This window comes from Knufia obscura (genome assembly GCF_036327395.1).
Source record: "Knufia obscura strain CCFEE 5817 isolate CBS 148926 chromosome Unknown scaffold_11, whole genome shotgun sequence".
Lineage (NCBI taxonomy): Eukaryota > Fungi > Ascomycota > Eurotiomycetes > Chaetothyriales > Trichomeriaceae > Knufia > Knufia obscura.
The window spans coordinates 1,125,619-1,153,313 of record NW_027042697.1 but is presented as its reverse complement, the minus strand read 5'-3'; the positions used below and the strand labels follow the sequence as shown (position 1 = coordinate 1,153,313).

The window sequence follows — 27,695 nt, the reverse complement described above, 5'->3', positions numbered from 1 at the left end:
TTGTCTGACCTATTCGTTCTGTATTGAACACAAGCTTGAAGACTCATTCGAATTCTATATCGCGTCCCGGGGGCTCGCCATAGAGCGAGCTTCATCTGCCTGGGCATCTCGTGGAGCTTTTCGCTTTTGCGGCACAACAGCAGACTGAACCGACTCCTTCGTTGCATGATTTCTAGTCAAGTATCGTATCAACTCCGCAGGCATAGTCACCCTCGATTTCAGGACCTTCAACAAATTCTTTTCTTCACCGATCTTTCCGGCCTCGGTGGTAATCCCAAGCTTCTTGTGATATGCCCAAAACGTGTATCGGATGCTAGGGGCCGACCAGTCACAGCCCATTGTTTGCATGAAAGCCAGGAATCCGTCGCACCTGACTTTCAGCTGCTTCTCGAGGTCAAAGTAGATAGACCGCTTTATGTTTCCGTCTATGTCTCTTCCTCCAAGTCTCCCATATCCTCGAACACACCTCAGATGACAGCCCCGCAGTAAGCTGTTTTCGAAGGCATGTTCCTCCCAAGCGTTTGTATCGTCGTACTCAGCTCGTTCCAAAAAAGCCATCTTGGGTATTTTGTGCTTCTTGAAAATCCGGCGTAGATCTATGATTAGCTCGGGTGCAGCTGTTGCACCAAGACGTGCTAGAAAGTCCCAGATGCTGGTCTGCTCGCGGCCTTCGAACAGCTGGTCTAGTATCGGCGTGTAGTCTGTGCCTTGGTTGGCTTCAGGAATCCAGCAAGGACTTGGGCTACTGGTTTGGCTAGCAAGCAAGTCAGTACAAAGCTGAAGATGGCAAAACACTCAGCATGTACCCAACAGTAATCTCCTCGTCCATAGCGTTGCCATCATCGACCTCATCTGTCTCAATACTTTGATGGATTATTAGTTTTTGACGTAGCCTCGATTGCTAATCTCCGCTGTCAGGCCCATGGTGTTGTGCTTTGGTGTGCTTTATGGAGCTTGAAGATTCGACAGGCGAAAGATCGTCAGACAAGTCCACAATGGTAACTGGTGGTTCGATCTCGCTTCCTGGCAAGACTAATGAGTACCTACGAGAAGATCAAAACCCGACGGTGAGCATACCAGAATGACCATCAATTGAAGACTCCTCACATTCAGGTACCCAGATGCGAACTTTCTGTAGAGCATTGCCATCAGCATCGTAGAGCTCTGTCCGTTCACCGTCGTTGATGACAACACCGAGTGTCTCTTTCCATGGCATCTCTGGGCGATACGGTGACTAGCGCAACAAGACTCACTAGATTACGGACGGGCTGAAGAACATTGAAGTTGAACAAAGACAAAGCACCAACTCAAGGATCGTAGATTTTTCGGAGCAGAAGCGCTCTAGAAAGCCCAGAATCGCCATTGCTTTTGCTTGAAGGCAGGTGCGCTTTGGTGACATTTCAGGATGCAGGTGCCCTCCCGGGAGGTGACTTGGACTTCAGGCGCGTCCGAACGCGATTCTTAAAGTGGTCGCGTCAGCGTGACAAAATAGCTCCAGTAAATTGCGTCACCGTTGATCGGGCAACTACGATCCAACACTCGGGAACACCCCTTCCAACATATCTCATCACATATTTGTTCACAGCCTCCCCATAATCATACGCAGATCAGCTCAAGTGCGCATAGAACTACGTCTACAGCAATTTACAAACATCAAGACTACGAACATCGCCTCGACATGCCGCCCAAAACCCGCCGAGCCGCAAGTGGTCCAACCGCAGCTGGCCAATCAACCCTCTCTTTCAAGAACAGAGTCAGCAAACCCAGCGATTCAGTAACAGCGCTCAAGAACGCAAAGTCAAAGCTCAACGAGCCAGCACAAGAGATCATTACAGAAGAAATTGTGAAGCAGAGCACACCAGAGCCAGAGGAACAAGTGACGAATTCGGGAAAGAGTAAAGCTGAACAAGTTGAGTCACCTGTCCGGATAGTACCCAGTCCAGCAAGGAAGCGCAAAGTCCGAAGGTCAATAAACGACGATGACGAGGATATCAGCTTTGAAGCAGCTGAGAAGCAGGCGCAGAAGACGAGTGATGCGCAGGTGAAGAAGTATTGGAAGGCAGAGGAGGATTCGAGAATTGCGCCGAGAGGTATGCCTGTCGTTTCCTACGCCTATATATGATGCTAACTTCTGATGTAGTACATCAGCAAACTGTCCACCTCCACGAGAAAATACTTAGACATTTCGATCTCTGCTCAGAATATGGCCCTTGCATCGGTATCACAAGATTGCACAGATGGAAGCGAGCGCAGGGTATGAACCTGAATCCACCAATTGAGGTACTGGCTGTACTTCTCAAGGAGGAAGCGAAGGAAACCACGAAGGGCGAGAGAAGGAATACTGGACGAATAGCATATGTGGATGAGCTGGGTGGTGCGAGGGATATTGAGGTAACGGCATGACCCTCGAAACAGATTACAAGGTGTTGTGATGCTCTCAATGGAGCAACCAAAGATACGAACAGGGAACGACCGGTCAAGGATGTGTTATCGATATCATGCTAGGCGTACATCAAGGAGTTTTGCTATTTACTCAAGAGCTGAAGCCTATTGCACAGCGGGTATTGTTCATATTGATCAACTTTACCACACGAATATCCGTCCTCAAAGCCATGAGACCAGATTGTGGTTTCATGAAGACTATCTGCTTCTGCCTCCGCGCCTTGGCGCCCGATGATTACACGAGTGGGCCGCCGAGCATTTCACCGCCCCTCAAATCCTTCTGATCCTCAGAGGATTTCCGCACTGTGAGAACTGAACTCATGACTCGATCTTCGCGGTTCCGGAACTCTTCCTGCTCTAGTGGCTTTTCGCTTGTCTGGAGAGGTACACGGACCGCTCCCCGTAGACCTCTTCCGGAGATCGTGCCATGCGTCCTACTAAATTGAGCTTAGCATGCTTTTGCAAAGGCGGATACTACTACATGTTTTACAGAGGACTATATATACGGCTATTCTCGAATGATGCTGGGCGCTGGGCCGATACCACAGCCTTGATCGGAATGCTGGCCACTATACGCTACCTTTTATGCCACGCGCCTCCCTGATCAATCTCGTATGAAGCGTGACTGACCCGAGACCTCCCTTTGCTGCTCACATTCATAGCAGCGGAACACTAGCATCGCCCATCCGAGCGGACGGTGAAAACATAGTCGCAGACGAACACTGCAACATGGCACCAAGACGACTTTCGACCATGAACGACAACGGAGGCGGCTCTTCGACCATGACGATGGAGATGCCGAGCTACCCTCAGGAATCAAGCAAGACAGCACCATGGCGCTTACAGCAGCCTTCGAGTGAAGATACTAATAAAACTGGTTCTGTGAAGCTAGACGACTACGAGGAGGCCACTCTACCGAGCCCGACTACAGCCAACACCACACCTCAACTACAGAGATGGAATCATCCCCGGACCAACGTCTACCGCGTCCTAGCAACATTCTGGTGCTTCACAATTCTTGGAGCCAATGATGCAGCGTATGGCGCACTGATCCCATACCTCGAAACATATTATAATGTCGATTACCTCACCATCTCGCTTGTCTTCCTGTCGCCTATCGTCGGCTATAGTGCCGCGGCACTGACAAACAACATCGTACACATGAGGTTCGGTCAGCGTGGGGTCGCAGCAATAATGAGTGTCTCCCATCTCATCGCCTATATCATTATCAGCATTCACCCGCCGTACCCGGCCCTAGTCGTTGTATTCATGCTTGCAGGCTACGGCAATGGCCTGGGAGACAGCGCTTGGAACGTCTGGATCGGCGACATGGCTAACGCGAATGAAGTCCTCGGCTTCCTGCACGGCATGTACGGTCTCGGAGCTTGCATCTCGCCTCTTATCGCCACTGCAGTCATCACACAAGCCGGCTGGCAATGGTACGAATTCTACTACTTCCTCATCGGCGCCGCAGCAATCGAAGTCTTCATCCTCACAGCCGCATTCTGGAAGTCCACAGGCGCAGTATACAAAGCTCAACACACTGCTAGCCTGACCGCGCACCCGGATGCGCCTGAACAAGGATCTGGCGCTGCTACGCCCACCAGCACTGAGCCATCACGGAAACAACAAGCACCTCTCACTCAAAGACTCAACCCCTTCCACGAGCACTTCTTCATGAACCACCCCCTCCGCTCACCAAACAAAGCACGCTCCCCACCAGGCCCAGTCGCATCCTCCCTCCACAAACTCAACCCCTTCAAGAACGCATCCAGCGCAACCGCAGAAGCAGTAAACAACCGCGTCACCATCCTCGCCGCCGTCTTCCTCCTCTTCTACGTCGGCGCAGAAGTAAGCATAGGCGGCTGGATCGTCACATTCATGCTCCGCGTCCGCCACGGCACAGATTTCGCGTCCGGGATCGTAGCAACGGGCTTCTGGCTCGGCGTTACGGTGGGACGGTTCGTACTGGGGTTTGTTACGGCGCGGTGTTTCCCGACGGAGAAACATGCTGTTGCGTTTTATTTGGTGGCTTGTATTGCGCTGCAGTTGCTGTTTTGGTTGATACCGAGCTTTAATGTTTCGGCTGTTATGGTGGGTTTGCTTGGGTTTTGTAAGTCATGTCGATCGATAACCTGCAAGTGAAGGAAAGGTACTAATGTTTCGCAGTCATCGCGCCGATGTTCCCGGCTGCTGTTGTGGCGTTGACGAAGCTTCTGCCGAAACGACTACATGTTGCGGCGGTGGGTTTTGCGGCTGCGGTGGGAGCTTCGGGTGCTACGGTGTTGCCATTTGCTGTTGGTGCGATTGCAAATTCAAGGGGCGTGCAGGTGTTGCAGCCTGTTGTGCTTGCGCTGTTGGCTACGATTTTGTTGATTTGGCTTTTGCTTCCGAAGTTGCCGAAGCAGAGGATGGCGTAAGACGAGTGTGAGTAGGGAACAGCTCATGTTGATGTATCGAAATTAGATATATGCACAAATACTATGCGCTATTTACCGAGTGGAGGCATGCCACGTTTGTGCTCTACGTTGAACCTGCCTTCCGGCCACCGAACATGAGGCTAGCCATAGCCTGAGCCCGCCTTTGACGCACGATTTCGGCCTCGATGGCACACTGGACTTTTGGGTAGTTGAACTTCGGTACCGCCCAGAAGAAGAACCCGAAGACCCAGATGTAGCCGATGCATCGCCATGCAACGGATACATGCTTGTAGCTTTGCGTACTTGGCTTCTTGCCGCTCGCCTCTTGCGCCTTCTCTTTCTCCAGCTCTGCGCTGGACTTGGACTGTGGCTTGCCGTTGAAGTACTTAAGTACCAAGCCCTCGAGGAAAAGACCGCCGAAACTGGCCATGTAGAACCAGATATCCGTGATATAGGCGCATGTGTCTCCTAGCTGCAAGCTGACGAGCATGTGAACGGTTCCGGAAAAGAGGAAGAATAGGAATTGAGTGAGGGTGGTTCTGATGAACTTATTCTCTCGAATCTTGCGGGGCAAGAGATCGATAAGGACTCGGGAGAAATCTAGGTAGCCGGGGACATGGAGTCGGTGCCAGAATCTACGATAATGGTTAGCACGACCCCTAGAAGTCAATGGATGTTACTGACCTGCTCCAGAATCTGCCAAGTGTGTATGCCTCTAGTGGACTCCCATTGAGATCTGGCCAGTCTCTATGTTCAGATACCCGAGCTACGTATATCCAGAACGGCGCCATGAAGACCTGGACAGTAGTATCAAGTATGAGAAGAGTTCCCCAGAAGGAGTATACTGTGAAAACTGCCCGCAACAAGGTCTCCCTGATGTTAGGAGGATTCACTGTTCCGCTCGAGACAAGGGATAGCAAACGGCGGAAAAAGACCTGATGCGTAGGCGCGAACTCGTCGGGCCGAAAGGGCACAAATGCGCTCGGGAAGATCGAAGGCATCACGAAGACATGTATGAGCCAGCCGATCGCACATCTGTACAGTGTTCTCTTTGAGACTGGACGCCTTGTTGATGTCAACTTCTGGTCTTCTCTCAGACCCTCGACGTCGTCTTGTGTTATGTTGATCAGTCGAGGATTACAGACGATTCTGTATATCTTCTTCCATGGTAGACGGGCGAAACGACACCACAGAGAGTTACTGTGAGACTTGTCGTCTTTATCTCTATCTGACCGGACCGTCCATTTCTTGATGTATAGCGGGGATGTGAAGTGGAAGAGTCCTATCAAAACTATGTATCCGTAGATCGCGGATAATCCAGCTGGGAAGGTTAGGTAGTTGATGGTCCTGAACGATGCGTAAGCTGGAAGGAGTATTGCTGGCAACGTGTATATTCGATAACTCAGGGGGGTTGCTAGAGCTAGACCAGTGTTAAGGTTGAGTATGAGCCAGTATGCGATAGGGATAAGTGGCTTCAAACTGTTAAGGTCAGCCATGGTCAGTGCTCACGTAGCAGTTATTGTGGTATGAGTCGTTGCGTGGAAGACGTTCATCACGGCTATGACGCTAATAGGACCGACGAGTTCATATACCAGAGGCATAGGTACCGGTGTCTACTGTTTGCACCGTTGAGGGCGAGCAGTGTCAAGCTGAGCAAGACCGCAAGCAGTAGACCATTGCTGCCGGAAACGGAACAGAAAGAGAAGTGCCGATTTGACAACTGTTGCATTTCGCAAGCTTAAAGCCATATTAAACCTCGTAAAAATGGTCATCGCAAGTTTGGTCCCTCTTCTGCTTGTATTGAACGATACGTAAAGTGTGCTCGTACCCAGGCAAGCCAGGTAGACATAAACTGGTGCTGAAAGGATACGGTCAGACAGCACGCGACTCGAAAAAATGGCTACGCGCACGAAGGGCTTTTGGAGCCAACCGTACATCGCTCACGTGGTCGCTGCTTCCGCATTTGTCACCTTCTATGGTTACCAGCAGCGTTCCTGCGTCTCGGCTCAGGCTCTGATGAGTACATGTCGGCAGCTCGTTGCTTAAAACAAGTCAGCCAGGCGCCGCTGTGTAAAAAGCGATGCAGATACAACGTTACCACAAGCAAAGCAACACTTCAAAGTGGGAGTGCCGTCTTTGCTCTGACTTCCGACACTCACAACAGTAATGTATTGCGACTTCAGTCATCAACCATGAGCATGATGCTTTCTTTCGTGGCCCATCGCTACTGACAGTCTCTAGCTGTCTTGAATTCGATCTCTCTCGCTGCTAACAAGTCACAGTAAGATATGGCGAATCCAGAAACCCGAGACCTTCGTGCGCCTTTCGTCTATCGCCGACCTCGTTCGAAAGTGCTTTCCGCATCTGGTCCCCCACCCCCGTGCCGAATAGGCGCCTGCCGTTCAGCGAAGAACTGGAGAGACATTGCAAGCAGTGGTTTCAAGAATCATATGAATCAGACTTCGAGCGTCTATAGACATCCTTGAACAACGATCTTGCTCGGCCGCCCGGCACGCCAGTGAGGTGACAAAACGCCTAGGCAGGAGATTGATATCTCAGCGTCCATCGGTGTCTCGTACGATGACACACAGCAACTACGTTGTTTCGTGTACCCGTATGCATGTGTTTGGCGTGAAGCGGCAAACGTTGAAACATCATCACGAGGAGGTCATAATCAGCTCGACAACAGCAGAGGTGCCAAGGTTCTCCGACGAACAGAAAGTGCGCGTTGCGCTTAGGTCCTGGACGATTCGAACCTAAACATGGAACACCAGGCTTTTCGACAACGGCAGATCTTGGTGGGGTAGTTGACCCGAATAATTTGATCCTTCAAATACTGCATGAGAGCATCTGTAGGTAATCTGCAGGATGTTGCCGCCAAGTCCGCGGTATGGTATGAAGCACTTGAATGACTTCATTTACAGTGGTTTACACTCGGTGAGACGTGGTTTCTTGATTCCGAAACCTGATTCACCTGAGAACAGGAGCAATGCTAACACTGAACCGCATGTTTCTATGCTTTGCGCCGATGTGTCTCGCTCCGCAGCACCGGCTTACAATCATGCCCTACATCATGGACATTGTCCTACCTCTTCCAATGCCATTTTCTACTGAGACCCTGTACTTCTTGTTCGCCAAAGATATGCCTCAGCTCAAGAAAAGCTGAGTAACTTCTCTAGAACATGGCTGATTTGTTTGGAAATCGATTCTTCGTCCAGAGCTACACAATCACGGAGGCACACTTCCTGGTGTTGCCTCCACCATAATCGCCTACGCTGGGGTATATAGGTGGCAGTCATGTCGGCCGTGATCGTCTGGACTCCATTGCATCTGACTTTCAAACATCTACCAAAAAACCAGGAACGCGACCATCTAGCTCTGAGCGAAGCCTTAAGAATGTCGTCCTCGAGACTTTCTACCTTTCCAACCAACGCATGCTACAAGAAAAGTGCATATCTCTATTCCCATGAAATAATCATAAATGACGACACCTGTGGCTACAAAGCTCCTGTCAGCAGCTTTATTGCTAGAATTGGTGGCCGAAGCATCGCTGTTGGCAGTATGCTTGAGGGTCGAATTTCGCCAGAACAAGCCTCGATGGTGGTTGAAGTAGCACACCGCGAAATTCGACATATGCTCGACATCGTCCAAGAGATCCGCAGCAGCGTTGGCTATCCGAGCTCAGAAGGTCATAAGGTCATAAATCAGTTCCTGGGCTTCAATGACAGACCCGACCGCAATTTCGCAGAGTCTCCTACAGGCAGGCTAGGCGATGTCATCGACAGTGAGTCGTTCTGTTCAGCACAAAGGGAGGGTCACGATATTAACCGCTTATAGTGCTTCATTCAGAAGCATACGGTGATTGGAAGTATGACCAGACAATTTTCTCTTCGCTCGAAGACGCTGATCTCCAAGCGAGAAGATTTCCGCCTGATAGGACGCAGCTTCTTGTTCAGTTTGTCGATGCACCCTTGCCGGCACAGTCTGGGGGAGTGGTAACTCTTGCTTGTGCTTATCAGCATGCCAGAAGAATGATCATCTTCACTCGGATTGCACTACGAACAAGTTTTGACCGCACGCTGTTAACACACCATGCCAGGAACGCTCAGCCGGAAGATTAGCTCGATGCGATCATGAAATCTATTACACCGACAGTTCTACATGAGCTCTGTCATGTCATATGTCGTCACATCGTGGACATTGGATTGCTTTGGCCCTTTGTACCTAAGTGGTTCGACCCCACCGAATGCCTGCACAGCCATACGCACGCTGGCCCATATATTTGCTATATGGACTACGAATGTCGTACGTTGGCTTACATGGTGAAAGAATCGTATGGAGTGCAAGAGCAGGTCGACAATTGTGGTGACTGAGTCCCATGCTCTATGTTGAGGAACGGGCCAATGGATAACGCAGAAAGCATCACCAGAGCACTTTGCAGCATGTACTTCTCTTTCATAAGGCCCGATCTGAACGTCGTGCCTAGGTATCGCGTCGCAGATGGGAGGATACGTCGCAGACTTTGTCGCAAGTCAAGGCCCAAAAGAAAGGCACCCCGCACGTGACAGGCTGGAAGGCTTTGATGTGCATAAGAAACCTCGTACTGTAGCATCCTTAGCCCGTAGCTATTCGTGGCCGCACGCCACGCGGGCCATATCCTCGGCTGAGGTTCAGACTTCAACGCAGACAATATAGATTCTTTGCCCCCTTTCATCCACGCCCGCAAATTCGACGTTGACCGCCGCACGCGCCCAGGCACCGCCACAATGTGCTTCCATCCTGTACCGATGCATGGGCACCGTCAACTTGAACATTCAATGAGCTAGACAGTCGAGCGACCATAGTCTCCGGCGCTGCTGCACCTTCTTGAGGTGCCGTCGATAGAACCCAGTAGTTCCCGGGCCATATGGTCACCCTCAAAATATGTGTGCAGGGCGGTAGTGACGCCTTGGATGATTCTCGACATTCCAGAACCTGGGACCACCATGCTCAGATGAGGCGTGCTTCGGCGGACTAGTATACTGGCAGGTTTCAATTTCTGTGTATCATTTTCCTACGATGAATCATGTCAAGGGCAGTGTGACCTGACCGACTAACAAGGGGCCTCTGAACTATATGCCGCTTACAGCAACATCAATGACTGTTGCTCTCTTCTCGTTATATTCAATCTCTGCTTGCGCACCTATAGCACCCGAGCCAGCCTCCGGACATATAAAATGATGTAGTTGGGCGGCAAGCCCGTCCCCTTGATAACTGGCGGAGTTCCACGATATAGCCTAAAGACAATATGTCGTAAGCGCACTTACTGATACTATATTATGTATATAATGTAAAATGCTTATAGTATATTCTCTCAATTCAGCTGGATATCTTGCACTAAGCATGGTCTTGTCTACCGTGCTATATCTGAGAATAAGTAGTGCAGGAGAGGGCAGCCTATAGGCCTGTTGAGAAACTCCGCCAATTGTTGCGGGAACTGACCTGCCGGCGAGCGTTAGGGAGCCGGGAAAAAGATGGCCGGTTTCACTTAGGCACACTCAACCCTATTTTCTAGGGTCAGCCAGCGTCTGAAGCGCCAAGTCTGTACCGTCAATAAATTGCCGGTTTCGCCTGCTTTATGTCTGGGGCGTTACGGACATCACCGGCACCAAGCTTTAGGCAGTGTATGGGTCGACGGTGTCAAATCTTTAGGGACTTATGAGCTTCCTGAGCCTTGCGAACTAAACGGCTGGTTTTGCTAAACCGGCAATTTATTGACGGGACAGGCTTGGCGCCTAAAGCGTAAGTTGGCACGTACCCTTGCACCCGCAGGATTGCGTTGGTAAGACCGGCCATCTTTGTCCCGCACAGGTTCGCCGGCCACCTTGCTTGTCCTGGAGGCGCCGTCCTGCCTTAGACTTAGGGTCCAAGCGGTCATCTCCGTCCCATCAATGGGTGCGGAACCACCGTAACTACTGTGCTAAAAGCACCACGCATTCTCCATCAAACTTATCTTCGCTTCGCCGTTCGATTGCTGTTCGTCGAAGGGCTTGCATTGTACCATGGATGGAGTCCAAGCGGTCGCGAGGCGGTACGCATGATAGTCTGCTCCTGGGACACCCGCGACGCCCTTTACTGACTCTTTCACGTAGGTTGCGTGCCGTGTTTACAACAACATCGAAAATGCGATGAGGGCCAGCCTTCTTGCGGGCGCTGCACGCGTCTCGGCATCGTATGTGACTACCGACGTACTCTGCGATGGGTGAATGGGACACAATTGCCTCGCGCGCCACAACGTGCTTGGCATCGTCAAACGAGGTCGTGTTCGAACGATCAGGAAAGCGACCTCGTATCCGTCGTTCATACGCCCAGTCACGGCAAAGCGAAAGCCAATCTTTCTGATCGGGTAGACAAGCTTCTCTCTCTAAGTCCCCACAAAGAACGAAACGGCTTCACCGCTGAAGTAATCGAATGCGAATACGCTCAAGATACCAGTGACTTAGTCGCTGCGTCGCCACCACTCGAGATTGAGCACTCCGGACCCCAATCCCTTGCTCTAGCATCAGCCACTTCAGCCCATGAGTCGTCGGCTGCGGTCGACTTGCGCTCTTCTGATCCGAGTTCATTTCACTCTGTCGAGCTTCGAGTACTGAATGACACCTTCCGCGGAGTTTCGTTGTCCGCATTGTTCCCCTCCACAGGGGAGAGCATGGCCTACGCGTATTGTGAGCTCTGGAGAAGCCCGAGGCCCATCCGCAGAATAGATGGCTGCATTTATGCTTGGATGTCCACCCGTACTTCCAGGGCTTAGGAGGCTATACTTGCGCTCTAGGCATACCTGGAGCGCCCCCGAACCACAACTTGGCCGCTGCGTTTTTAGCTTCTAGCGTCTGATGAAGCACGAGCATAAATGCGGCCATCTATTTTGCGGAGGAACCTCGTCCCTTGTTCTGCCCTAAGGCTAACTTATCTGCAGTCGTCCACTCTGTGGCACAGATTATCCCAGCAGTCGACGGCACCCGAAACGGTTATCGACAAATTGCCATCTCTGCTCTCACATCGCCAGTGCTGCTGAGCACACTGATCTCCGTCGCGACCACGTACTTGCACATGCGTGGCGGAGCTCCTGCGGACTTGGCACTTTGCCGACAGTCTCGAGCTTTAGCCAATCTTCGGGGAAGTCTTGGCGCACTAATGGCTCGTGGCACATCGGGCCTACCTGACGACGCCTCCTCATTGAGAAGGGATATTCTGGCCGCAATATTGATGCAGGTTACTGTCGGCATCGCTAACGGCAGTAACGAGGTACGACCACATATTACATATGCCTTCCATTTGTTCAAAGAGCTTGGCTACGTAAGAGGAAGACCAGATTCGGCCATTGGACTTGTGCTGGTCCAACGCATGACGTGTTTGGACATCCTCAGCTCTATCTTCTGGCGACGTCGGCCTTTCCTACCCGTGTCATTCTGGTTTTTCGACGACCAAAGTGAAATCCTAGATTCCGCGCCAACGTTCCAGGAGACGACCGGATGTCCACAGTGGCTCATATCCCTACTTGCCAGGATATCGCACCTTGCGGCTGACCATACGGAGGGCGTGCAACATGATACATTGATGTCTCAAGCCTACGAGGCTGAAAGCGATCTCATATTTGCCGCGCGTACAAAGCTCAGGTGTAGTACGGAAATACCTGCTGAGCATGAGCATCTTTACACTGTTGGGCGGTGCTTTTACTGGAGCGCGATTATCCTGCTGCAGCGTCGCGTGTTCCAGGACGCTCAAGATTCGGATCGTGTACAGTCCGCCCTTGCTAATTTGATCGAGCTTATGGAAGGTCTGCCAATCGGTTGTGGGCCAGACTCATCGTTGTCATTACCACTCTATGTAGCAGCGGAGCAAGCGATCGAAGCACAACACCGTGCTCGTATCAGAATGAAGAGCTGCCGGTTGACGTCCAAGTACCCAGCCAAGGCCAGAGAGGCGATGACAGCTGCTTTTGAGGCCCTGTGGCGAACGTCACCGTACGAGTCTGGGCCAGCATCAGATCAGATCAAGGACGGAGCGGTGTTCATCTGTTGAGACATTGTTCTTTGTATCGATGTCATTCAGACCCGGCCCGGACGATTCTGTCTCTACTGGCTATACCTCCGGATCCAGTAAGACAAGCACATCGCCCGGCTCCACAAGGTCGCCTTCTCGTTTTTGGACTGCAGTAACGTTGTATAAGTCTCTTACCATCGGTGCTTTGACCGAGATCTCCATCTTCATAGCCTCGAGCACCAGCAAATCTTCTCCAGGCTTGACAGTGGATCCCACAGCAACGACCTGCTTCCAGACTTTGGCACTCATGTTGGCGGTCACCCGAACGAATCTTGGGTCTGCGTACTGTGTTAGTCTCCTGCCCTCAAGCTGCCACGATGAATTCATTGCCTTTTTCGATTGCACGAGCATCCTGAACAGCTTTTGCTGCCGCATCGCCATCTCCACGAGCTTTCTTCTCGAGGTTCCAACGCTGTAACAGCTCGTTCTCTCTGCGGATTGTAAGCTTTCCCGTCGCTGATAGAGCGCGTTGAAACATACTTTTCAAGCTCAAGAGCGGCGCACTCCTGCTGGCGCTCACGGAGTTGTCGCACCTCTTCGGCTGTCCTGTCAACCAAGGTCGTATACTCCTCCAGATCGAAGACCGCACTCTCAGACTCGATCTCGTACAGTCCCATTTGGAACCGTCGGTTGATCTCGTCGAACTCTGCGCGCGGTACGTTATGGAATATCACTTGGTCAAAAGGATTGAAAAGCCATGGACGGTCAGGTGCATAGTTTGGTTTCCGCCCAAACGTATCGAACGGACAGCCCGGTAGTGTTATTCCCCAAAGCCTAATCCAAAAATTAGTACTTTCCTGGTGGCGACGGACCGAAGCTACTTACATATAGCCACCTGGTCTTCACGTCATATGTCAGCATAGATCCTCGACTCACGATGCGCCGGGGACAAGATACTCACGACTCGACAGGGTAGATGGCCGATGTATTGCCTCCGATTCCTAAAGCGCCTGCTGGTGTGGTAGTCCGCGAAGGATTAGTCTTGGGCACAGTAAGCCGTTGGCGAGGATCGACTTGAATCAGGATTGGCAGACCCATGATACCAGACGAAGCCACGACCAGAAACGGCACGCCTTCCACAGCTCTCAGAACGTCTTCTCTCTTCTCAAGGCCATTGTTCCGCCTGATGAAGTCGATATTGTCCGGCAAGTACGTGGCGTACGGTCTTTGTGTTTCCATGTATCTTTGTGTAGCTCTGTCGCACTCGGCTGCATCAAAGACCATTGGCAGATGGTAAATCCTACCAGGGCTCTTGAATGTGCCTGTGCTTGAAAACCGGCGCTCAAGCTCGACGAGTGTGCTCATAGCAGCTGCTTGGCTGATCACCGCAGGTTCATAGGCCACGAAGACACTCATTGTGTGAGGTCGTGATACTTTGTGAAAGCCACGAGGGCATCTTTCTGCTATCTCCTGCACCAACTGCTGCACCTTTGCTCGAACGGTGAGATCGAAGACCTGAGACCCAAAGTCGCACAAAATGCCTCGGTCGCCAGCTTGCCGCAGCACGAAACGGGGCAGCCCTGCTTCTGCCTGTTCTGCACGCTCACATAGGATTGACGTACCCGGAGCAGGCTTGGTAATCTCCCAATCCATATCTTGCGTCTTCGGCTCAACACTCTTGGATGAAACGGCTTCCATCACTTGCCGTAAGAAGCCATCTTGCGTCTTCTCCAAGGCCATCGCCTGCTCCCACGAACACTGCGAGAATCTCACCTCGTCTCCGGCCTTCAATTGCCCCACCCTCCACAGCTGACATGACAGCACAGTTTGTGGGCAGATAAAGCCACTTTGCACGGGAGAGTCAGCCGTGAAAAGCACCGCCGCGTCTCCCGTGAAGCTCATTCCGCCCTGAGGATAGCCGTATCCCAGCATGTTGCTGGGGTGACTGCCTCCTTCGCCTCCAGTCTTGCGGGACCATTGTGGCGCTGGACCGTCGAGGCGGACGCCACCACGACTCGAGCTGAATGCCACCTTCCACACGGTGTCGAAGAAAAGCTGTCTCCCTTCTGGAGTGATGAATTCGTCGGTGTCGTATGGTCCTGGCAAGGCGTAGATGGGAGATATGGTGTCAATTGGTGGAATGAGGCTAGGCGGAAGGGTGTATACTGAAGTCTCCGAAGCTGTTTCTAGGTCGAGTCTAGTGATCTGCAGCCAGTCGCCGGCACGCATCGTCCGGCCTTGATACCCTCCCCATTTCAGGGACGGTGTTGTGCTCTTGGATCCTAGATAGCTGCCGACACTGGGGAAGCCTCCCAGGATGGCCAGGTATGCTCGGCACCCTCTCGATGTATGCGATCCAACGATGACCTCTGCTCCTGCAGGCACAAAATGCCTTGTCCACATTTTTGCTACTTGACCGCCGATTGAGAAGTCAAACTCAGCACCGCAAAGCGCTATGACTGCTGGCTGATGGAAGACCAGTTGTGGACCGGCATACGTGATCTCCATGCCCTCAGTTCCCTGGTCGTTACCAACAAGTAAATTGGAAATGCGAAAGGAAAGGCTGTCCATTGGCCCAGAAACAGGGACACCACTTCTCCGATTAGGCCGGCCGGGCCAGTCCTGAATAGTGGTGTAGAGCCCACCGTCTTTAACCTCCATGGCCGACGGTGTGTAATGAAATTTGCTCAGCATATTTGTCAAGGTATAACCGGCCACGACATCAGGATTCCTTACCACAGCTTCCAAAAACTCGAGGTTGGTCGGCGGTCCATGGAGGACTGTCGCTGATAAAATGTGTTGCATTTGCTTCAGCGCTTCTGCTCGGGTGGCGGAATGCACCATGACTTTGGCGATGAGTGGGTCGAAAGATGGAGTTACCTCAGATCCTGATTCGAGCCATGTGTCAATACGAACATTGCCGGCCGCAGGGAAGAACACATCCGTGAACAGTCCTGGAGCCGGCCTATAATCGTCGGCGGGATTCTCTGCGTACAAGCGGACTTCTATGGCATGGCACTGGGGCTGGAGTCTCTCATAACGCGCGAGCTCTGCTTTTGTCAAACCGAGACGACCTTCAACTTCCGCATGTGCTTGCGAAAGCATGAGATCCACCAGATCGACTTGGTAGCAAAGCTCCGTGACACCATGCTCGACCTAGAACGATCAGTAACAGAGGCCGAAGGCTACTGTGACGGCTTACCTGAAGTCTCGTATTCATCTCCAGGAAGTAAAATTTTCCTGTCTCGTCATCAACCAAGAACTCGACAGTCCCTGCAGATTTGTACTTGATCGAAGCTGCTAGAGACGTAGAGGCAACCCTCAACTCTTCTCTAAGCTCTGGATGATTGAGGACGTATGGGCTCGGCGACTCCTCAAGCACTTTCTGGTGTCTCCTCTGAACGGAGCATTCCCTCTCTCCGAACCACAAGACGTCCCCTTGGCCATTGCCAAAGATCTGGCCTTCAATGTGTCTACCGCTCTCCACGTATTTCTCGAGAAAGAGTCCAGAATCCTTGAAAAGTGCCTCTCCTCTTGCTCTGACTACGGAAATCGCGCTGCGTAGTTCATCTGGTGTATGGCAGACTTTGAGGCCCATGCCTCCGCCTCCCGCAGTTGCCTTGACCATGACAGGATAGCCTAGTTTCTCCGCCTGCTGACTGGCGTCGTCTGTGTCCGTAACGATGCCGGTGCCCGGCACTATAGGTACACCTGCTTTGATAGCTAGCTCTCGCGCTCTGTGTTTCAAGCCAAATTCTGTGATGGTCTCTGCGGTCGGTCCAGCAAAGACGATGCCCGAATTATGCAGTAGTTTCGCGAATTGGCTGTTTTCACTGAGGAAGCCATAGCCTGGGATGACTGTGTTGATCTTGCGGTTCAAGCAGATGCTCAGGATCTTCTCACTGTCCAGATAGCTCTGAGGGCCAGAGCTGTCCAATGCGACTGCTTCATCAGCCAGTCGCACATGCATCGATGACCCATCTTCGTCAGAATAGATGGCTGTGGAATGATAACCCAAGGACTTGCATGCCTTGACCAACCGTACGGCGATCTCGCCACGGTTGGCAATGAGGACTTTCATGTTGACTCAAGCGAGGTATTGCTGCCTCCAGGATGTGTTCCAGTGACATCAAGTTAGCGTGAGAGTCAGCAGTAGGAGTAGAGGAGTGATTTGGGAGACCTCTCGGACGTCTGCCCGGTTGCCTGTACAGCCATCGAGATAGGTACCAAACGCGCAGATCTTGGATGTGCAGCACTCATCATTTTCTCCCACACCTTCCGACGCTCGCAACGCCTTGCAGCTCCACCAAGACTGATATCGGAGTCCCGAATAAGCCAAAGGAGAAAGGAGGCACCAGACCTTTCTCCAATCGCAAACGGCGCCGATGCTCCGCCGATATCCGCCCGTTGCACACCGCGCTAAGCCACTTCAAGAAGTTCTACTCGCTGGCGTGGGTGGACCTGTTCCTCTATCTCTCTTCTCCGCACCTCGTGGTGCTGGTCGGACCAGAGCGTTTCAGGAGTTACGACCGCCATCTCACTCCATATCGAACTAGATAGACCATGTAGACACCTCTTACGCTGGTAGAAGACCGGCAAGTCTAACGTGCCTGCGAAACCTTCCCTTCGGTGCCTTCACAGCCTGACCAACGAACACCATGGCAAGCATGACAGGACATCGGGTGACCGTCAACTGTGACATGGGCGAAGCCTATGGGCAATGGCAAATGGTGGCTAGGATCATGTCCACAGAGTGTGCCATGACTGACCACGCGTAGGGACCAGATAAAGAATTGATGCCCATGCTAGACCAGGCCAACATCGCCTGTGGCTTTCACGCAGGAGATCCTGCCATCATGGTCAAAACCGTGAAACTGGCCAAGAAGCACGGTAAAGTGGTCGGTGCGCATCCTGGTCTCCCAGACAAGGAAGGCTTCGGACGCCGCCTGATGGACATACCTCCCGAATCACTCTATGCGCAGATGCTGTACCAGGTCGGGGCGCTCAAGGCAATGCTTGACGCCGAAGGAATGCCGCTGAACCACATCAAGCCGCATGGGAAGCTGTACCGAATGATCAAGGACGATGAGAAAGTTGGCGAGGCGTGCATGAAAGCGATCAAGACGTTCGGTGTACCGTTTGTCGGACTGCCTGGCACTGCTCACGAGACGCTGTGTCAGAAATTTGGCATTGAGTTCATCCCAGAATTCTTCCCTGATCTGTGGTACGACGAGGAGGGGCAGACCGTTCCAATTCTGACTGCTGGCCGTGTGCCTCACGGCGACATTAAAGAGAAGATGTCGAAAGTTATTAAAGAGGATACAGTCGTCTCCGTCAGGGGATCTCTAGCTACAGTCCCGTTTAATGGTCGGCCTTTTACCTGCTGCATACACAGCGACTTGCCTGGTAGGATACCTGTCTCAAAAATCCCGTGGGTGCTAACACAATCTCTAGGCTCAGTAGAAGCTATGAAATCCGTGAAAGCTGCGATTGAAGAGGCGAAATAGAAGCTATGAATGGTTGAGAAACTGCATGACGTTTTCGTAATGGTACAAACAATCATCGAAGAGGCGGCTCCTTCGGCGTCGCGCGATGCATTTAGACTACAGACGATCTTTTGCAAGTGCTCTCGCAATCTATAGCTTGGAACCCTTGCGTCTCTTCGTAACCGCGCGCAACGCACTTACGAATATGTCACTAAGCTCCGCAACTTCCTTAGCTGTGATGATGAAAGGGGGCGCAAACAGAATCGCATCGACGGCAGGAGAGCACGTATATACTGCCGCTCCACGTCTGAAAGTTTCGTCTGCTACCTCTTGCGCCAGTGGACCACCCAGTGCAACCTGCATGCGTCCGAAGTCAACAGTTCTGAAAAGGCCCATTCCACGCATGCTGACGGCATACTCATTAATCTCGGAGAGCAGCCCCTTTTGCAATACAGATTCAAGGAGCATCCCCATCTCACCTACATGACTAATGAGCTGGTCTCGTTTCAGTATCCTGTGAACGGCGAGGGCACCAGCACACCCCATCGAATGTCCCTGGAACGTGTGACCACTGGTGAATTTTAGTGATTTCTTTGATCCTTCCTCGAACGCTGCCACGACTTTTGGTGCCAACAAGACCGCAGATAATGGTTGATAACCAGCGCCGAGGCCCTTGCCTATGGTTTGTAGATCGGGTGCCACTCCGCCCAACTGTTGCCATGCGTGGTAGCTTCCGACACGCCCCATGCCGCACATGACCTCGTCGAAGATCAAGAGGATCCCGTACCGACTGCAAAGGTCCTTCAGCCGTGGCAGGTATGTTCGTGTTGGAGGTACTGAGCCGAGTGTAGCGCCGCCGACTGGCTCGACGATCATTGCAGCGACCGTTTTGGGTCCAAGGGTCTCAATCTTGCTCTCGATTTCTGAGATCAAGCGATCTTCGTAGACGCCTTCGCTCATGCCTTGGCCATCGGCATCGTAGAAGCAGCGGCTGACATGATGGAAGGCAGAGCTGAGAAGTGGCGAAAACGCATCGCGCCTAGGGGGGTTGTTCCCAGCAGCAAGCGCGCCGAGGGTGTTGCCGTGATACGCGTGCATACGCCCGATGATGTGTATTCGCTCGGGCTCGCCATTGTAGATGTGATGCTGCCGTGCAATCTTGAGCGCTGTCTCAACTGCTTCGGATCCTGAGCTCAAGAAGGTGACTTTGGAAAACGCTCCGTTGCTCCGATCGATGATGACCCGTGCCAGCTCCTCTGCTGGATCGGATGTAAAGAAAGAGGTATGCGCGAAGGACAGATTACGTGCCTGGGTAACCACCGCTTCGATGACCTCTGTATTTCCGTGACCGAGGCTGGACACTGCTGCACCACTGCTGCCATCCAGAATCTTCTGGCCGTTGTCGGTGATCAAGTACACCCCTTGGCCACTCACTGCTGTGGGATATGCTTTACCCAATGATCTGTGGAGAATTGCCGACTCCATCTTCTTGAGTTGACCTGCTTTGAGAAGTGCCGAATGTCTAGAAGAGTACACAGTATACAGGCGATCTGCAGGAACAAGTTTATGTCGCAAGCGTCGAAGTAATACTTACTGTCCTCTCGGTGTTCTCCCGTAGCAGCGTCCATCGCACTCAGCCATTTCCGAACGTCGGTCTGGAACGCATAAGCATACATCCGCAAGGAGCGTCAGGGTCTTCAGTCTACACGCCTATCAGAATGGTGCAGCATTCAGCCAGCCGTATTTGCCACGTGGACAAGACTACCGAGGCGATCAAAAAGGTTTGGTCAAGTTGCCATTGATATGGACCCGAGATCGTGGAACCATAATAGTGGGCCTTCATGTCTCCGCTGCGAGTACAAGTGCCGAATGGGGTTTAGTGAGAGGTCGTTGCGAGTGGAACATCTGTTTACCGTTATGATCGTTATCTTAGCAGCGAGTACAACTGCCCCATCAATGTTCAGATATACTTGTTAGTGCTGATAACGCTTGTCAATGGTGGAACAGCCCAGATTGTTGGACGGAGAACTTCGTGGAGGAATACCTTGCAGGTCGCGGCGCTAATGTCGAGGCTGGATGCGGATAGCTATCAGGTCAAGAGATAACTGCAATGAAGTCAACACTAACATTCTGGCTTCCATCAGCCAAAGGGACCTACATAATGCTCTCATATCCACGTGGTGTAGAACGTCCTGCAGCAGTTGCCCCAGATCAAGATGGTACACCCACTCTTCATCAAAGCTCTGAACGCCATCCGCATCCAAGAAGACGAAGATGGCCGACCCGTTGATCGGTGGACCAATGCAGACATCCTGCCTGTCTTGCCTGAACACCGTACCTACACGACCAAATCATACTTTGGCTTCTGGTGGGCGCCACTTGCTGAGTTCGCTGTTGAATCGAGACTGACAGCCTAGGGTCGCCGCAGGTGTCGCAGCCACATACTGGACCATCGGCTCGACCGCTATCGCGAACGGACTTAGCGCCGGTGCAGCCATTGGTGCTATGATCGTAGGCGCGTTGCTGTCCGGAGGGATCAGTTGGGGCTGTGGTGAATTTGGAATACAATACTGTGAGTCTGTATTGAAGTCGTGTCGGACTTACCATGAATGACACGTTTACCAGATCTTGGATTTCCCATGATGAGTCGTGCGGCCTTTGGCATGTATGGGAGCTACTTTGTGGTCATCCTCAAGTGCTTCAGCAATTTCATCTAGTAAGCCTCGGGTTGAACTGCGGTAAGGTGTGTTGCTGACACCATAACAGTAGCGGCATTCAGGCATACTGGGGTGGCATTGCGATGCGGGTGATGCTGTCAGCAATCTTTCCCACATTCCACAGAATGAAAAATTCTTTTCCAGAGAGCTCCAACATCACGACCAAGGACTTCATCGGTACGGTGATATACTTCTGCGTCTTCGTCCCACTGCTGTGGGTCAAGCCGTACAAAATGCAGAAGTTCTTCCTGGTGAGTTTCATTGGTGTATTGTGCACCATTGTCGGCATGTTTATATGGGCGATGGCTGCTAGTGGTGGAGGTGGGAGTTTAATCACTCCTACACAAGAGTTGAGCACTAGGTAAGATCAGCCCCACCAACCTCGACGAGTATGTCAGGCTCATGCAAGTTACCCGTAGCGACACCGTTTTCCGCTTCTTTCAAGGAATCTGCACCATGTGCACTACCTATACGGGCGTCAGCATCCGTCATTCTGACTGGACTCGGTACCGCAAGACTCCGCGTGCGGCGAGGCTCGGTATCTGGATAGCCTGTCCGCTGGTGGTGGCAGTTTCGGCCATTTTTGGAATTCTCGTCACCAGCGCCTGTCGCGCATTGTACGGAGAGATCCTCTGGCAGCCGATGACATTGCTGGGACACATCCAGACAACGGATTACAGCGCGACGACGCGGGCAGGTACATTCTTCGCAGGTCTGGGATGGTTTTTGAGCCAGGTGGCGATCAACTACTCGTCAAATGCAATCGCAACAGGTATGGATCTGGCGTCCATTCTCCCCGAATATCTCAATGCTCGTCGGGGCAGCTTCCTCCTCGCCATAATCGCGATTGCTATCTGTCCCTGGAATATGGTCAACAATCCCGGCACGTTCATCACCGTGATCGGATCGCTTGGAATCTTCATCTCACCCCTCATTGGCATCTACATCGCCGACTACTTTCTGGTTCGAAAAATGGTGTACAAGGTTCCGGATCTGTACATTGGTAAGAAGTCTTCGATTTACTGGTTCCAGTTCGGCTTTCATTGGAGATCGTTCTTGACGTGGCTATTGCTCATATGGATGTCGTTGCGTAAGCTATTATCCGGAAACAGAGGCGAGAACGTGCTGACTCTTTGCCTAGCTGGCTTCGTCGGCGCCATTCGAGGGCAGCCTGCCAATCAGTCTTGGACTCGCATTTTCCAGATATCGTTCTTGATCGGTAAGTACTCCCTTCGTGTATTGATGGCATTGTATAGTACAGTTGCTGATGAGGAAATGATGTAGGATTTTGTGGCGGATTTATCATCTATACGATCATCTGCAAATTGTCGCCAGTTCCTGGTGTTGGTGAATACGAGCCCTGGGACTTTGGCGCAGGTCGGACGATCGATGGTAAAGTCGAAGCTGACAAGGAGTATCAGAGGGGTATGCAGGACGACAAAGCACAAGGCCGAATTGAAGTGCAGGAAAAGAACTAAACTAAGTTAGCAACTCTGATCATAGCCAGTATACATCGTATCGTCACGCTGAGTCGCTCAAAGTACTTACATCTATTGTATTATAGCGCCGTGAGTGTTTCGTCTTGAGACTTGCTTGTAACCCTGAAATATCCCGCTTAGACCCCGCCCTCATCACATCGGGAGACTCACGGTCACACGTCTCGCAGAGCGAAGGGTTTTGCACGTACTTAAAGTTGGAAAGTCAACGTACAGGATGGGAACGTAATATTCAAAAAGAAGTGGAAAAAAGTGGGTCATGCTTACTGTCGAATTTCAGCTAGAAACACGATGATGCTTAGAGCATATGTAGCAGGATTTCAGGCGACGATCTAAGCAGACAGCACCTGAATCTTGCCCGCTCTGGGTCGTATCCTCGGGCGGACCCCCTGAAGAATTCCCGCGTCATAACAGATCTGTCGGGTAACGGCCGACTTGTTTTCACCACTTTTTGAATATTACGTTCCTACTACTACCCTGCCAGTGTAAGCACCTGGTTCCACTAAACTCTCCAAAACACGAGTCTTGAATTTTCGGTACGTGTCTCGGCACGTGACTCAGTGGGGATGCCTTTACGCGCTAAGACGCGTCGCTTTCTTTCTCTTGCCAATTCTCTGACTTCATCTCCTAAAGCTTGAGCATTTCTACTCACTACACCTGGAGAGTGTCATGCAGCAAAGATGCCACTGAGAGCTAGACACACTTGTACGAAGCTCAGACGATAACAACGAGAGTCATGTTGTCACTTTTTACTTGCACTTTGCCATCGTGTCTGACACACCCGTGATCCCTTTCATACAGCGTCTAAGCCATCGTGCTATTCTATTGTTCGAGGATGCTGACTTCTGCAGCTCTTCCCTTCTGCCTTTCCACACCAATGGAGACACTAACTTCGAAGTTGAGTGCTGCGAACCTGAGGACGCGCTCATCCTCGGTCGAGTCTGAGGAACGATCACTTTCTGACACATCTGCCACTTGCGCCGACGAAGAAGTACAGCATGACAAGCCTTCCTCGGGTCAAGACAAAGATGACACAGCGCGGCAGTCGGTTTCGATGTCGGCGAAGAGACAATTTGCTGCCCCTAATCGATCTTGGGTCAGTCTCATTTATAGCAATAACATCGAGATTTTCGAAGATGAAGGTGATGAATGGATCATAGGGGAACCAGTGTGTGAAGACAAAGAACAGGAGTATGACGATTACTCTACATATGCAAGAGGTATATTCAGATGTACTCGAATTGTCGATGGAAATACAGAAACTGCTATCATGAAGATATACCTACAGGGAGTTATCAGATACGAAGTATACTACAGATGCTGACTAGTGCTTAAAGAACACGAGGCGATGCCGAAGGGACGCCATTTTGGGTCAAAGATGAAATTGCAGCATTACAAAGACTAGCAGAGGCCAAACACAAATCTCAGATCAATGTGCCACACTTACTAGCAGCTAAATGCGAGGGGCAGGAGTCATGGTCGTGGGTCCCGCACGGTTTTGTGTGCATGATTCTGATGCAATATTGTCCTGGTCAGCCGCTTGACGTGCAGAACTTCTACAGCCGTCCTGTTCAAGAACGAGATGTCATTCGAGAGAGCTTCAAGGCTACGCTGCAGTAAGTGCCTGCAAACAGCGCGCAAACCCGTACTAATCGTGGTTCAGGCAAGTATGGAGAGCTGGTATCTACCCTGTCGATAGCAATATACGAAACCTTCTATGGGACGAAAAGAGTAAAAGATGGCAAGGATACTGCTTTCAGTCACTGCTTGGGCTCTAATATACTATAGTTACATTGTCGATTTCGAAGCCTCGGAACCGAATGATATTCCTTACGAAGACGAGTTCAACGATCTCCTCGAGTATTACCTTTGGGGCCTGGCTGGGTGGCAGTGGAGAGACAATCGGCTGTACAAGTCCTTTCTATGCGAGGAGAATGAGCGACCGGGCGAGCCATGGGAAGACAACACTGAGGAACACGCCGAGCGCGACGATTGAGCGTCTGCCCGGCTCAAGCATAACCTAGTAGACCGGCACCACGAGAAGCTGCATAGCATCTAACAGGCAACGACAACTTTTGAACCGGAAGCGGCCAAGATTGTTGGTTCGAGAAGTGAAAATTGTGAAGACCTTACCAGTGACATTTGTGCATGGGTCTTTTGTTGATTCTTGGTCAACCCCAGCCTAGGTCTTGTGCACTATGACTAACATCACAACTGCGGCCACCTCTCTCGTCTTTCTTTAGCCAATATATCAATCATGATGATGGAGGACGAAAGCAATCTGCCGTACGAAACACTTCGGCCGCGACCACTTTCTGCAGCTTCTTTCTACGCAGATTCGTTAGGTCAGCGACCCATTGAAACAGAACAACGAAATCAACCGCGATCTGGCGATGCATCAGATGACGACTCGCAGCCGCTCTCTGAAACGGACATGAGAGATATCGCCGACAGAGACAGATGCTGGGTAAGCTGGATCTATGGCGAAGATCGCGAGACCTTCGAAGGATATGGTAGCGAATGGGCGGTTGGCAAAGCTATATGTGAAGAGAAGCAGGTCGAGTACTACAGCAAGTCGTCGTACGCACGAGGTGTATTTGAGTGCACAAGAACTGGTGACGATACGTGCGAGAAGGCAGTAATGAAGATCTATCTACAGTAGGCCGCCGCGCGAGTCAAGACCTGCCACACAAGAAACTGACTCGAGCAGGACCGACGGCGAGCCTGAGAACTGTCCGCAGTGGATCGAAGACGAGATCACGGCCCTGAAGCGAGTTGCGGTAGTAGACAAGAAGAATACGATCTGTGCGCCGAAGCTTATCGCCGCAAAAACAAAGCAACAGCAGGTTTGGTCGTTCGTGCCCAACGGCTATGTCACCTTTATCGTCATGAGCTTCTGCCCCGGCGAGCAACTCTATCCAAGGACGTTCTACAGCTGGCCTATGGAGAAGCGCAATCTCGTTCGCTCTTCCTTCAAGAGCACCATTCAGTAAGATAAGGCTATGTCCTGCTGTTACCGTGCTAAATGAAAAACAGGTCCCTCTGGCAAGCCGGCGTGCACCTAAATGATCATGGTATTCACAATCTGTTGTGGGACGACAGTAGAAGCAAATGGTACGTTCAGCGACATGACCAGCAATTTGGAAGGTGATTCTAATGCTTTACAGTTACATTGTCGATTTCGAGGCCGCCAAATCGGAGACATGTCCACTTGATGCTTCGTTCGATGACTACTTCGATTTTGATCTGTGGGATTTGGTCGGGTGGCGTTGGCAAGGAGATAGATTTATGCGGGCTTTCACAGAGCAGGATGACGGGCGAGTATGCTGAGCACAGATCTATGGTGGCACTACGAAGAGTTGCAAGCAAGGATTCCAGTAGCAGTTTGCAATGAAAAGAGTAGTCAAGGCTGCCCAAATTATCATTTCACTAACACTACTAACTTAGTCATTATGCCGACTCTCAAACACAAAGTCGTAGCATTCCATACCTCCATCGCCTACAACATTCTCTTTGTTAGAATACCATAACCGAGGGCACCATCTCGAACACACCGAAGCGTCTCTGGTCTCGTGTTTGATACACGCATCCACTCCACTGTAACCAAGCTTTGCAGGATGGCTGATGCTTACCACCATCCTTCATCCATCCCTACCACTTTGTCCGAGCTGCAAACATCAGTCTTGGCGGCGTCAGAGGCCAAAGATGACGTCGAAGTCCAGGACGACTCTGCGCCTCAAGGGTACCCAGATCTCGAAATGATGCAAGACCAAGCGCAGGAAAACAATACATGGGTAGACTTTTTCTATGAGAACGCTCTAGTCACTCTTGATGATGGCAGTCAATGGGGATATCTGGACCCAATCTGCGAGGAAAGAGACGATACATCTCCCAGGGAAGATGCTTCACTGGCCAGGGCTGTTTATAAATGTGTCGAGCTCAAGGATGGAGAGGAAGGCAAAGAAGCTGTGACGAAGATCTATCTACAGTATGTTGTCCGCACCAGAGAAACGCCACTGCTGACTGGTCACAGAACGCACGGAAGCGAACATCAACAGTGCCCTACATGGGTCGTGCAAGAGATTGCAGCCTTGAGACAATTATCGCAAGCCAGACAAGCTGGTCAAGACGTGCCAGCGCCCACGCTTATTGGTGTTGCAACAAAGAGACAGCAATGGTGGTCGTGGGTACCAGGAGGCTTCTGTGTGATACTTGTGATGGATTTGGTTCCAGGAACACAATTCGACCCAGACGAGTTCCATAACCAGCCAGAAGCTCGTCAGGCAAAAGTTCGAGCAGCCTTCAAGAAGTCTCTCATGTGGGTACGTCGACTGATACATGGCAGCATAGCTAACAGGATTGTAGGGAGATCTGGTCAGCTGGGGTGTATCCCACCGATGAAGGTTTACGCAATGTCTTATGGCATGAGGACGAGCAACGATGGTAAGTGGACCTCGCATCTGCGATATGTGATCTGTTAACAGAGCCAGCTATATCGTGGACATGGAGGGTGCTCATTGCTCAAAGTATCCAAACAGTGGTGGATTTGTCGACGCTGTTCAATTCTATGTTTGGGGTTTCACAAAAGCCTTGTACGACGAGCGCCTGGATGCGTGCTCGCAGGATGAATGGACCGATACGTCCTCGGAGGACGGAGAGCCAGAGATCGTCGCTGCCAGAAGCTAATACAACGGTAAGTGGAAGCCATGTTGAAACAAGAGCAACAATAACAGTCTAATCCATTGCTCCTGGAATCTTTCCTCACGTGATAGCCTCAAATGCGATGGGGACGACCTCTTTTCCCACTCTATGTTGCCTTGATGTTACGATTGGTCGATACCTTATATGAGAATACGGCGATCTCATGGTCAAGTTGTTCATGCCTATACCTCATCAGTGTCACCGATCTCGATCACGAGCGACAGCTGCCCATATCCGGAGCCCGCTTCGAACCTGGCGGCCTCGGACAGATGAGTGTTGAAATCGGCTGCTGGTCGTTCTGGCCTGACCAGGTAGGAGTGTGACGGCACAACTACTTAGTCCGAAGCCCAAGGCAGCTCGCGTGACGTTGCCTAGCGTCCTCCAGAGCTCGATTTTGGCTGGCTTGAAGGA

At 51.5% G+C, this 27,695-nt stretch overlaps 12 protein-coding genes across 12 annotated transcripts; 7 read left to right on the top strand and 5 right to left on the bottom strand.

Moving 5' to 3' along the window:
* Window positions 1–54: 54 nt before the first annotated feature.
* Window positions 55–852, bottom strand: PMZ80_008743 (uncharacterized protein; the record flags this gene model as incomplete). The annotated part of the gene is made up of 2 exons (XM_064877142.1): window positions 55–745; window positions 848–852. 2 exons carry the CDS (start codon window positions 850–852, stop codon window positions 55–57), a joined length of 696 nt encoding a protein of 231 aa, XP_064727529.1.
* Window positions 853–1,678: 826 nt separating this feature from the next.
* On the top strand, window positions 1,679–2,403 carry PMZ80_008742 (uncharacterized protein; the record flags this gene model as incomplete). The annotated part of the gene is made up of 2 exons (XM_064877141.1): window positions 1,679–2,090; window positions 2,141–2,403. The coding sequence occupies 2 exons, from the start codon at window positions 1,679–1,681 to the stop codon at window positions 2,401–2,403; spliced, it is 675 nt and encodes a 224-aa protein (XP_064727528.1).
* Window positions 2,404–3,171: 768 nt separating this feature from the next.
* On the top strand, window positions 3,172–4,862 carry PMZ80_008741 (uncharacterized protein; the record flags this gene model as incomplete). Its single annotated transcript, XM_064877140.1, has 2 exons — window positions 3,172–4,555; window positions 4,612–4,862. 2 exons carry the CDS (start codon window positions 3,172–3,174, stop codon window positions 4,860–4,862), a joined length of 1,635 nt encoding a protein of 544 aa, XP_064727527.1.
* A 103-nt stretch (window positions 4,863–4,965) lies between these two features.
* PMZ80_008740 (uncharacterized protein) lies at window positions 4,966–6,358 on the bottom strand (the record flags this gene model as incomplete). Its single annotated transcript, XM_064877139.1, has 2 exons — window positions 4,966–5,497; window positions 5,547–6,358. The coding sequence occupies 2 exons, from the start codon at window positions 6,356–6,358 to the stop codon at window positions 4,966–4,968; spliced, it is 1,344 nt and encodes a 447-aa protein (XP_064727526.1).
* Window positions 6,359–12,035: 5,677 nt separating this feature from the next.
* PMZ80_008739 (uncharacterized protein) lies at window positions 12,036–12,923 on the top strand (the record flags this gene model as incomplete). The annotated part of the gene is made up of 1 exon (XM_064877138.1): window positions 12,036–12,923. One exon carries the CDS (start codon window positions 12,036–12,038, stop codon window positions 12,921–12,923), a length of 888 nt encoding a protein of 295 aa, XP_064727525.1.
* Window positions 12,924–12,983: 60 nt separating this feature from the next.
* Window positions 12,984–13,193, bottom strand: PMZ80_008738 (uncharacterized protein; the record flags this gene model as incomplete). The annotated part of the gene is made up of 1 exon (XM_064877137.1): window positions 12,984–13,193. The coding sequence occupies one exon, from the start codon at window positions 13,191–13,193 to the stop codon at window positions 12,984–12,986; it is 210 nt and encodes a 69-aa protein (XP_064727524.1).
* Window positions 13,194–13,248: 55 nt separating this feature from the next.
* On the bottom strand, window positions 13,249–16,965 carry PMZ80_008737 (uncharacterized protein; the record flags this gene model as incomplete). The annotated part of the gene is made up of 5 exons (XM_064877136.1): window positions 13,249–13,375; window positions 13,425–13,718; window positions 13,770–13,784; window positions 13,846–16,040; window positions 16,087–16,965. The coding sequence occupies 5 exons, from the start codon at window positions 16,963–16,965 to the stop codon at window positions 13,249–13,251; spliced, it is 3,510 nt and encodes a 1,169-aa protein (XP_064727523.1).
* Window positions 16,966–17,740: 775 nt separating this feature from the next.
* On the top strand, window positions 17,741–18,391 carry PMZ80_008736 (uncharacterized protein; the record flags this gene model as incomplete). The annotated part of the gene is made up of 1 exon (XM_064877135.1): window positions 17,741–18,391. The coding sequence occupies one exon, from the start codon at window positions 17,741–17,743 to the stop codon at window positions 18,389–18,391; it is 651 nt and encodes a 216-aa protein (XP_064727522.1).
* Window positions 18,392–18,520: 129 nt separating this feature from the next.
* On the bottom strand, window positions 18,521–19,855 carry PMZ80_008735 (uncharacterized protein; the record flags this gene model as incomplete). Its single annotated transcript, XM_064877134.1, has 1 exon — window positions 18,521–19,855. The coding sequence occupies one exon, from the start codon at window positions 19,853–19,855 to the stop codon at window positions 18,521–18,523; it is 1,335 nt and encodes a 444-aa protein (XP_064727521.1).
* A 3,782-nt stretch (window positions 19,856–23,637) lies between these two features.
* Window positions 23,638–24,579, top strand: PMZ80_008734 (uncharacterized protein; the record flags this gene model as incomplete). The annotated part of the gene is made up of 4 exons (XM_064877133.1): window positions 23,638–23,803; window positions 23,929–24,199; window positions 24,247–24,324; window positions 24,372–24,579. The coding sequence occupies 4 exons, from the start codon at window positions 23,638–23,640 to the stop codon at window positions 24,577–24,579; spliced, it is 723 nt and encodes a 240-aa protein (XP_064727520.1).
* A 261-nt stretch (window positions 24,580–24,840) lies between these two features.
* On the top strand, window positions 24,841–25,913 carry PMZ80_008733 (uncharacterized protein; the record flags this gene model as incomplete). The annotated part of the gene is made up of 4 exons (XM_064877132.1): window positions 24,841–25,241; window positions 25,294–25,572; window positions 25,620–25,697; window positions 25,751–25,913. 4 exons carry the CDS (start codon window positions 24,841–24,843, stop codon window positions 25,911–25,913), a joined length of 921 nt encoding a protein of 306 aa, XP_064727519.1.
* A 287-nt stretch (window positions 25,914–26,200) lies between these two features.
* On the top strand, window positions 26,201–27,269 carry PMZ80_008732 (uncharacterized protein; the record flags this gene model as incomplete). The annotated part of the gene is made up of 4 exons (XM_064877131.1): window positions 26,201–26,571; window positions 26,617–26,901; window positions 26,949–27,026; window positions 27,074–27,269. 4 exons carry the CDS (start codon window positions 26,201–26,203, stop codon window positions 27,267–27,269), a joined length of 930 nt encoding a protein of 309 aa, XP_064727518.1.
* Between the last annotated feature and the right edge of the window lie 426 nt (window positions 27,270–27,695).